The 10111-nt window shown below is 44.9% G+C and overlaps 1 protein-coding gene across 2 annotated transcripts; it reads left to right on the top strand.

Annotated features, from left to right (window-relative positions):
* Positions 1 to 1040: 1040 nt before the first annotated feature.
* Positions 1041 to 8626, top strand: MALSU1 (mitochondrial assembly of ribosomal large subunit 1). 2 transcript variants are annotated; one of them, XR_009558384.1, is made up of 5 exons: positions 1041 to 1443; positions 3970 to 4148; positions 5609 to 5690; positions 6777 to 7456; positions 7585 to 8626. XR_009558384.1 is itself a non-coding variant. In XM_035129517.2 (4 exons), exons 1-4 carry the CDS (start codon positions 1167 to 1169, stop codon positions 6932 to 6934), a joined length of 696 nt encoding a protein of 231 aa, XP_034985408.2. In that variant the 5' UTR covers positions 1041 to 1166; the 3' UTR covers positions 6935 to 8626. The 2 variants fall into 2 exon arrangements, 1 of the variants encoding a protein (XP_034985408.2); XM_035129517.2 differs by having other exon boundaries at positions 6777 to 8626.
* The last annotated feature ends 1485 nt before the right edge of the window (positions 8627 to 10111 follow it).

Below are 10111 nucleotides of genomic sequence, written 5' to 3'. Positions count from 1 at the left end.
GCCACAAGCCTTATTGTTGCTGTAGCTGCAACAGGCTTTAGAGGGCTACCCCTCTAAAGATACTGGAAATGAATCAGTTGTATGAGGTTTTATCCTATGTTGGGAGTTGTGTGTGGGTTTGACATAATTCAATAGAGTGTTAGCATCGTAGGATTGTCATGTATCTAAAGCTCTTTATGGAAAATTTAAGCTTGAAAACAGTGCTCTGCAAAATGGAAATTTCCTCTTTTGGATTTTCAAAAATTGTGCACCTGGGTTTTATTACTTTATTCCTTATTCCATTATGACCAGTTAGCACCTCAGCCTTGCACATGTGACTTAGTTGTATATAGGTGCATGCTACACAATAAAAACATGGTCCATGTGCTCATGTTCTACAGACTCACAGGCTTCCCATAGGCATTAATGTTGGCTGCTGTGAGCTCAGGATGCTGGGCTATATCCAGCAGGGTTCCTCTCACATTTCAGAGCAAGGTATCAGATGGTGACTGGAGATTATCAGAAGGAACGAATGGAAAAAAATTGGTCCTTAGGGTACCCAGGTAGAGGTTCCAAGACACTTAGAATGACGTATCTGCACTCTCTGTGCAGCCTGATTTTATGGCTTTCACGGAGTCCACTTCCTTCACCTGAAAATCATAGAATTGTAGAGAATCTCACGCCCCTAAGATTAAGAGTTTTAAGAAACTCGATTTCCAAGGAGGAGCCGAGAGTCTCGTTAAGCCCCATTAAGACCAGCAAGTTTATAATGGCACAAGGTTTTGTGGGCTGGAGTCCATTTCATCAGCTGCATCGTTTGTCTTCAGGGCAGCCACCAAACTTTCTTAGCTGGCTTGTGTTTCCAATCCGTTCCACAGTCTCCAGGGCAGGGCGAAAACGAATCCGGTTCCCAGGAAGGAGCGCGCCGCGCAGTGGCGAAAGAAAGGCGCTCCGAAAGCTCCCACTCCTGGAGTTGCCTTCCGAAAAGCTTGTGCGCCTGCGCTCCCCGCCCCCAGCTTTCACGCGAGGAGGCGCGCGGCCAATCGCCAGCGGCCTCGGCAGTCGCGTCAGCCGGCGCGCCGAGGAGAGGGGGAGTTTCCCGGAGAGATTCCATTTGGAACGTTGAGTGTTCGTAAGTTCCATCCGCGGAACGTCGGGGGTTCCTCCTTGGGAACCGACGGCCCGCCATGTGGCAGAGCAGCCGCTGCTTGCGGGCGCTGCTGAGGCTCAGGTCTTGGCAAGCCGCGGGAGGAGGAAGAAACAGCGGCCTGCGAGAGGCTGCTGCTGCTGCGGCGGCTCCCCGATTTCCCTCGCGCGCGGGCTCGCTAGGGTTGCGGAGATTCAGCGCGGCGGGCAGCTCGCAGCTGCGGGATGCAGAGGTGGAGCAAAGCTTGCAAGAAGACTGGGCAGCCGGGCAGGAGCAGCGCATTCGCTCCGGTGCCGGCGAGGCCGCGGGTGCGTCTGGTAAGTAGCGCCGAAGCCCCGCTCGTTTGGGTCGGGGCGGTTGGGCCTTGAACAGCTGCAACCTTCTCGCGCGGTGGTGCAGGGTCAGCGAGCGAAAGGGCCCGGGGTTCAGCCCCTGGAATCTCCAGGTAGAGCTCGGGAAGGAAACCTTGGAGCGCCGCTGCCTGTTCGTGTGGGCATCGGGTAGTTTTGGCGGTGGAAGCCGGTCTCCTATGATCAAGGGCCAGAACGACTGGCCGTCCGTAGGAGCAACGCTACTAAGCTTTTCGACGTGCGATGCGGATGGGTCCTCCTTTCAGAGAGTTGGAAGGGGATCCGAGGGACATCTGGTCCAACCCCCTGCAGTGCAGGATTTACAGCATGATGCTATTTCCCTAAGAAGAGTTTGTAGAAACTGCAGTGTGAACTTTCTGCTACCGGTACACCACGGATGGAGAACATGCATGGCCCTCCAGATGCTGTTGAGCTCCAACCCCATCAGCACAGACAGTGGTCAGGCCTGATGGGAGCTGTAGTCCGAAAAGATCTGGAGGGACAGTTCTAAAGCCTTTGATATCCACCCTGTTTGTGGAAGTGGTGGCTATGTTTCATTAATACCCCTAGAGTATATGCGTATGTAATTTAATTTATAGAAATATATATCTAAACCACAAGCTCATTTAAAAAAAAATCAAGTTAAATACACTAAATACATCAAAGCATATTCAAACGTATAGCTAGTGCAGGAGGAGAGGCAGCTGGCCAACTGCTTCCATACTTGTGTACAAGTAGAGGAGCCATCTCCAACCTGGTGTCCTCCAGACATTGTTGACCACACCAGTGTTTCTCAACCTTTTTTGGGCCACGGCACACTTGTTCCGTGAAAAAAATCACGAGGCACACCACCATTAAAAAAGTTAAAAAATTTAACTCTGTGCCGCCCTATATTATAATTATGACTGTAAGAAACACTTGCCAAATATTGCTTTCCGGCGGGTCAGTGTTGTGTATTGGCGGCCGCCAGGCTCGTTTGCACTGAGCTTTGGGAAAGAGGAGGAGAAATATTGCTTTCCGGCGGGTAAGTGTTCTTTATTGGCCGCCGCCAGGCACGTGACAATGCAAATCGCCCTTCTCGTCGCCGCACGTCGCGGCACACCAGCCAGCGTCTCGCGGCACAGGAACAGTGGTTGAGAAACGCTGGACCACACCACCTAGAAGCCCCAGCCAGCAAGGCCCAATGGCAAGGGATGAGTTCCTTGGCTGCTTTCCCTTCTCACCAGAGAGCAGATCCAAAAGCATCATAGGTCACCAGACTTTGCTTTCAAAAAGTCCTCCTCTTCAGTGAGCTTTCAGATCCTTGCAAGCTCAGTGCGCAGCGGGCACTGAGTTTTAGCTGACACCCCAAAGGCGACGTTTATTATCAGGACCTGTAGTTTTATCCATACTAGGTTTAGCGCCATTCCATGAAAAGCTGCTTTCCGTCTATTAAACCTCTGTTAGAATAGAAGCAAGCCAACCCAGATTTATTTGAGGGAAAGAGTGGGCTTCCGAGGTATGATGTGTACGTAACCTGGGACACTGGTGTAACAATGGAAGAGAAGGGGCTGAGAGCAGGACTGCAACTTGAGGGCAAATTCCATTTCAGAATTAGATTCAAACCATTTGTAATTTAAACAATCACAAGTTTCAAGGGGTGGCGGGAAAGTTTAAACTGTGAAACAGTAGCATGTCTCTTGCTTACAGACTAGGGTACTTTTGCCTACAGGCAATGAGGGATCTCGATTGCTTAGTTTCAGAAGTTAACTGTCAACTGCTCTTGTTGGTAACACACAACACATTGAGCTAAATTGTAAATATAATCTTTTGGGGATTATTCATTGTTTGGGTCACTTCACTGACTACCTCAATTAGTCCCTTCAGAATATTAAGCAGTTAACTCTTTCCAGAGATTTCTACATTTCCCCCCAGGATTTGTTATGCAGTTTGAAAGGATGATTTAGCATTGGTCAAAGGCAGATTTGCCTGACTGCTCTTCTCTTCTTCAAATGTGACTCATTTAAAAGTGATATGCAGTAAGAAAAATTGTATTTATGTGGGGTTCCCATGCAGCATTCCCTGAGTTCAGTATCTTGCTTAAGCTGGGTCTCAGCCACTGTGTATTTGTGTGTAGTATGAACACACTGGGGATAAGTGGTCCAGGCAGAAAACATGCTGGCATGCTAACAATGCATGTTTAGATGAATTGACCCAGTTTAGAAGCAGCATGTGTGTGAGATGCCACTTGTGAAAGTTTCTATTGCACACTGGTGTCAAGTTTAAAAATTGCCAGAGAGTTAGTGCACAACGGAAATGGGTTGGAGATTATAATCCAGTTTGAGTTTGGCAAAAACGGCATATTCCAAAATCCTAGTCCAGAGAGGCACTTTTTGTGAACTGTAGTTTGCAAATAAGGAACTAACCTCAGGAAATGCATGCACACCTTTCCTTCCTGCAAAAGGATTTCTTTTCCACACTGTTTCATTTTTATCATTCTGTTGCCTCTTTCAGATCATGTCTCTTCAGTATTCAGCATCGACCACATGGTATCACTTCTGAGACAAGAAAATGCCAAGGACATTTGCGTTATTGAGTTGCCTCCAGAACTGAAATACAGCAATTATTTCATAATTGTCAGTGGGTCATCTCCCAGGCACCTCCATGCCATGGCTCATTACCTGGTCAAAATGGTACGTCAACTACTCTGCACTCTTCTTAGCTTGTAGAACATTATTAACAGGGATGGCTGGGTGTATACAAAGTATGCTTGCAAATTTGCCAATTAGGGGGGAAATAGGTAAAGGGACCCCTGACCATTAGGTCCAGTCGTGACAGACTCTGGGGTTGCGCGCTCATCTCGCATTAAACATGGCCGTTTACCTTCCCGCTGTAGTGGTTCCTATTTATTTACTTGCATTTTGACGTGCTTTCAAACTGCTAGGTTGGCAGGAGCTGGGACCAAGCAACAGGAGCTCACCCCGTCACAGGGATTCGAACCGCCGACCTTCTGATCAGCAAGCCCTAGGCTCAGTGGTTTAACCACAGCGCCACCTGGGTCCCTCAGGGGGGAAATAGTAGATAATAAAATATAAGGCCCTGAGTATACCAAAGATTTGTGAATTACAAAGGAGATAAATTGGCTTCAACTAAGAGTAGGGTTCCAGAAAAAGGTGCCCCAAAAGGAAATTTGAGGGATATGGGAAAGGCTGGAGGAAAAGGCACGATTTATCCCATAGCTGGAGGACCTCTGGCTCACCATGTTGCTCTCAAATAGTTACTTTTCAGGGCTAGCAGGGGAATGGGACTCTGCTGACCAGGCAAGAGCTTTTTCCACCTACCTTTCCCCACCCTCCGTCCTTCATAAGGGAGCAGTTTTCAGAGGAGGAGCTGGGAGAGGAATAGGACTCTATGCTGGCCACCAGGGAAGAGCTTGTTCCACCTGCCTTGACCTATCCTCCAGCCCTCGGAGCTTTCAGAAGGAAGTTGCTACCACCACCATTATGTCGATGTGTTTTGATGTAGTCTTCTGCTCAGTTCAGGTCATGGAAGCGGCAAGTGTGTGTGAATTGTTTTGTTTTTGCTTGTTAACGTTAATATTGTTTTGTGGCTTATGAGTGTTGTAATGCTTTGCAAATTTTACAATATGACTTGTTGTGTGTTTGTGCTGTTTATTTTTTATGTTTTGTTAATAGTGTTATGTAGAAGGTAGTTTTATTGATTATTTAATTTAGTGTAATTTATATTGCATTTGTGATGTTCTACTATGTTATTATTTATTGTATGTAAGCCACTTTGTGACTTGTGAGAGTCAAAAGCAGCACAGAAATATAATGAAATGGCAGAAACCAAATAACCTAATACACGATGATGATACTTTTATTATTTATACTCTGCCCATCTGGCTGGGTTACCCCAGCCACTCTAGGTGGCTTGCAGCATATATAAAAACACAGTAAAACATCAAACATTAAAACAATTATTAAAACAATAATTGTGACATAGGTCTCGTTTACTGCCAATGTTGTATGAGGGCGATGTGTAACATACCACACCTGTGAGTGGCAGCAACCATTTAATGGGTTTACTGTAATAACTACTGGTCTCTTGCCCATGAACGTGACTTTTTACACTGACTTGTTTTCTGCTTCAGTACAAGCATTTGAGGACAGACCAGGATCCCCATGTTATAATTGAAGGAAAAGATTGCGAAGATTGGATTTGCATAGATTTTGGTAAATCATTTTGTTTCTAGTAATGAAGAGTAAGACTGGAGCTTGAGCTGGGTATAACTACAAACTATCAGAATACATTTGGATAGAAGTGGCTTCTTGCACCCAAACATACAGTGGGGCATGTTCTTGCAACAAAGGCATCATTTGTTAACACGGGTATTAAGTACTTAAATTCTGGTGCTGTAGCAGTGAACTACATTGCAGGATTGTTGTATACTACTCTCTCAACCCAGCTGCCTGTGTGGGGCCGAAAACGCTGTTTCAGCTCAGTGCCCAGTAGTATTCTGGGCTTTTGTAAAGAGCTGCAGTATTCACCCTTCTACATTTCCTTCCAAACTGCATTGTTACAGACATGCTACATAAGCATGATACCTTCCCTTGAAGATCAGAAAAAAATTGGTTTACTTTAATGAGAATTAAAGCATTTAAATGCCTTTTCAGTAGGAGGAAGAAGTCTGATTCCTGCCCTTATTTAAGGGGAAATGAAAGTGGGTGGCTTGATTCAATCTTAAACTATAGTTTGGAACTGTAGAGGAAGAGGAAGTTGTGGCAGGCTTCAGGATCTTACACTCCCCTCTTCCCATTCCACCAGTCCGTGTGTGTTCATAGACTGAAAGCAGGCCAGTGTTGAGAGCTGGCATGGTCAGGCACCTGCCAAGGGCTCACATGCTTGCAGGGGGGCCATTGACAATAACCTGCTGGATGTGTTCATTACAACCACCCCCCAGGTCCATGGGGAGCAGGGATGAGCAAGCTGGGGGAGGAATGCCAACAGCTGCCCCTTTTGACAAGAAGCTTTCTCTTGGCTTATGGACTAAACTGCTTTAAATTAAGTAAAATGGTTCTCGAGTCTACATGTAAACAGGAAATTGTGATTTAGTCAAGTGGAAGATTTTCTACTGCTCTTCTGGTGAGCAAAAGAGGGCAGGGAAAAGGGAGTGCTAACATCAGTTCATCCTCAAATACAGCGAGCCTATGAGATGCTTAGCTGGTGGGTTGATTAGAGGTTTTAGTGGGGGTATGACCAACTCAAAGCACGCTTATCTGTAGAACTGTTGCTTACTGCGACTCTTCTCGTCCTCACAGGCAATATTGTGATCCATTTCATGTTGCCAGAGACACGCGAAATCTATGAACTGGAGAAGCTGTGGACGCTTCGATCTTACGATGATCACTTGGCAGAGATACTGCCAGAATCCTTGCCTGACGATTTCATAATTGGGTTAACTCCTGAACAGCAGTGATTGGCCTCCCAAGTAGGGGAAAGAACAGGTCTGCATGAAATACACTGCACAGCTGAGAATTCAGTATCACAGTGTTTCTCAACCAGTGTGCCTCCAGATGTTTTGGGGGTTGAGAAACACTGCAGTATCAGTTCTTGGGAGATGCAGCAGGAAGAGAAGACAGAAGCCTCAGTTGGAGACCTTGGTGGCAAACAGAATCATACAGAATACTCAAGTGAATTTGTGGCATATAAAAAAAGGAAACTTGGTTTACATATTGCAAAAAGCTTATGTTGTGGGTATAAAGCAGAGGTTGACTTTTGAGAGCCTAGTCATAATTCCCCCCCCCCCCCCGGAAGCTGGGTCTTTCTTACCAGTAGCTGCTGGTGGAACAAAAGTTGGTTGCTGTACTAAGTTACTGGTGACAGGTGGAAGTCTGTCTGAAAGGTATTTTGGTCAGTAATATAGCCCAAAGTGGAAGAAATACAGTCATTCTAAAATTGTTTCAGAGTTTTGTTCATTAACCTGGACATGCTGTTCCATGTTGCCGATTGCTATAGGTCAGGCATAGGCAAACTCGGCCCTCCAGATGTTTTGAGACTACAATTCCCATCATCCCTGACCACTGGTCCTGATTGGAGTTGTAGTCCCAAAACATCTGGAGGGCAGAGTTTGCCTATGCCTGACCTATAGGTGCTCCTATAACATCAGCTTGGGGGTAATTGTTGGCTGATCCATTTTCCTTTTCCAGAGGTTTATAAGAGCAAACGGGAGAAGCCACAAGGGCCATTTGGATTTTGGTACAGACCATTTTAATAGGCCCAGCAGAGTTTAGAAAGCTCAGTAGACCTACTACCATGTCCGCGACAACAGAACTGCTTTGAGTTGTCTTACCAACCACCACCATCCCATTCAACAGCCATCCAGAATTGTACGAGTGTCCCATTGTTGTCACACAAACCACAAAAGCGAGCTACTTCTAATGGAATGTCTCAACATGAATGTTGGAAGTTCTATGACATACTCAAGTTTAGGGAACTCAAAGGTCAATCCAACTAAATTTAGGCAGGAAGGTTGCTGTGTGCTAAATGGCTAGTGGCCCAAGTGTTGCTATCCTAGCCCAGGCATCCCCAGCCTTCGGGCCCTCCAGATGTTTTGTACTACAATTCCCAAAATCCCTGACCACTGGTCCTGTTAGCTAGGGTCCATGGGAGTTGTAGACCAAAACATCTGGAGGGCTGCAGGTTGGGGGTGCCTGTCCTAGCCAGTATGAGTACAGGCTTTCAGACTAACTTAAGGGCTAGTTTCTTCCTCTGCCATCACTTTAAATGGAAATGTGGAAAATTCAAGAAAGCATAAATGCTTCTATATTTTGAATATAAGCAGTATGTACAATAGATGAAACAAAGGTAACTTGGAAGAAAACATTCTAGGATAGTGAATTTAAATTCATGATGAATAAAGGCTTGTTTGAAAGAGTGGACAACCAGTTTTGAGCAATAAAACCTTGCTTCATTTCATCTGTGGCAGGAAGGAAGAATGGACTGATCATATGTCACAAAGTTGCTACAAATACAACTTAGATTCATTGCTTTCTCTGCACAGAAGGACTAACTTCCAGGCACACTGGTGGTGAAGTCCTCCATTCTGTTCCAGAAAAATGTGGCAAACATTAATTTCATTAAAACAGTCAAAATAAATGGTTTTTGAACAGCTATTATTGCATGTAAGTGAAATGACCGTCACAAGAAAAAGCGCTCATAAGGCAATTGGAACTTTAAAATGGAAGTTGAGTTCTTGCATCCAATGTAACCTCTCCTTCCATCTCAGCACTGTGATGACTAGGACTCCCCCCCCCCACACACCTGTATTTGCATGCGGAAGTGTATATTGGTCATTTTGGCAATGTGCACCACTGGCATGTAACCCATTGAGGGTTAAGGCAACACTTGGAAGTGGTCCTTAGGTAGCCACCACTACCTAAGAGTGTGGACCCTTAGAATATAGAAGTGGCATTTGTTACCGAGAAGTGATTTGGGTGGGTCGGTGTCATTCTAACATTTTAAAGGATCACTAACTCAAAAACCAGTATGCAGCAACATGCAGCCATATTGCAATGGTTCTGTCCTCTCATTACTGGTTTGCATGTTTCTGTTCATTAAACATTTGAAATACATCAGTTTAATGCTTTGAAATACTTTACTTTGTCATGAGAATAAGGCCCTGTTCTCTCTCTCCCCCGAATCAGATTCCTACCATTGGACTGGGGATTTTGTTTTTCATTTCTACACCATTGCTGTTGTCACCTAAGTGCAAGCTGTCCCTGCATGGGATACTTCACACACTACTTCCAAGGAAGTGCCAGGTGTGCTGTAATATTCTCCTTCAGAGAAATGTAACATTAGGAGAGAGTTAAAAGCAAGCAAACATTTGACAGCCTTACTTTGTATCTTGTTAATGAAGTGGCACATGGTATGAACCAAGTTTACATTGGGATAGAACTATGCCCATTGTCTTCTAAATGTTGACACGCTATTGGTTTATAGAATTGCATTCTGATGCTTGACATTTATTTGAACAGTGGCATATAAATTTGTCATTTTTACTGCCTCACAGCACACTAATGACTGCAGAAACCCTGTGCATGCATGTAAATTTGCAACTGTCTCCATGTGCACCATTATACTGCATCTCATTGACCATTAAGAATCAGTTCCTCCTTGTCATAGGCCACTGGAAGAGGACTTATCCCCATTATGTTACGACTGCTAAGTTTTAAGCTTATGTGTACATAGAGAGTATTGGGCAGTTTAAACTGCTCTCTCCAAGTCCAAATCCCCTAAGCAAATTTCAGAAGTTTGCAGATATTCAGTGTTAACCAAGGTAGGCAAGGATGCTATATCACAGAACAACCAGTGCCTTCTCTGTAAAGTTGCAAAATAAGGCTAAGATCTCATTTCAACAACAAATCATTTAACTGCCATGTTGTGGAAGAAGGGAACACAAAAGCAGTCACATATGTCTGATAATAGGAGTTAAACTCTTTATTCCATTCAGAGGCATCTGGCAAGTGAAGCTGCATTGGGGGCACATTACAGAGGAGAAATGATCAATACTTTTGTGAATACTGAAGTCATTTACAGAATCACTTCCTACCTATTTCTAAGTACTCCAAATTACCAATCTCAATTGAAAGTA

Source organism: Zootoca vivipara, chromosome 12 (assembly GCF_963506605.1).
Source record: "Zootoca vivipara chromosome 12, rZooViv1.1, whole genome shotgun sequence".
Taxonomy (NCBI): domain Eukaryota; kingdom Metazoa; phylum Chordata; class Lepidosauria; order Squamata; family Lacertidae; genus Zootoca; species Zootoca vivipara.
This window is presented reverse-complemented; position numbering and strand designations above follow the sequence as displayed.

What these genes read in the sequence shown, in the direction of transcription:
- MALSU1 (XM_035129517.2), top strand. Translation starts at nt 1,167, where the DNA reads ATGTGGCAGAGCAGCCGCTGCTTGCGGGCGCTGCTGAGGCTCAGGTCT. An exon ending in CTCATTACCTGGTCAAAATG is followed by an intron (nt 4,149 to 5,608) that starts GTACGTCAACTA and finishes TTTCTGCTTCAG; the next exon opens with TACAAGCATTTGAGGACAGA. An exon ending in TTGGATTTGCATAGATTTTG is followed by an intron (nt 5,691 to 6,776) that starts GTAAATCATTTT and finishes TCGTCCTCACAG; the next exon opens with GCAATATTGTGATCCATTTC.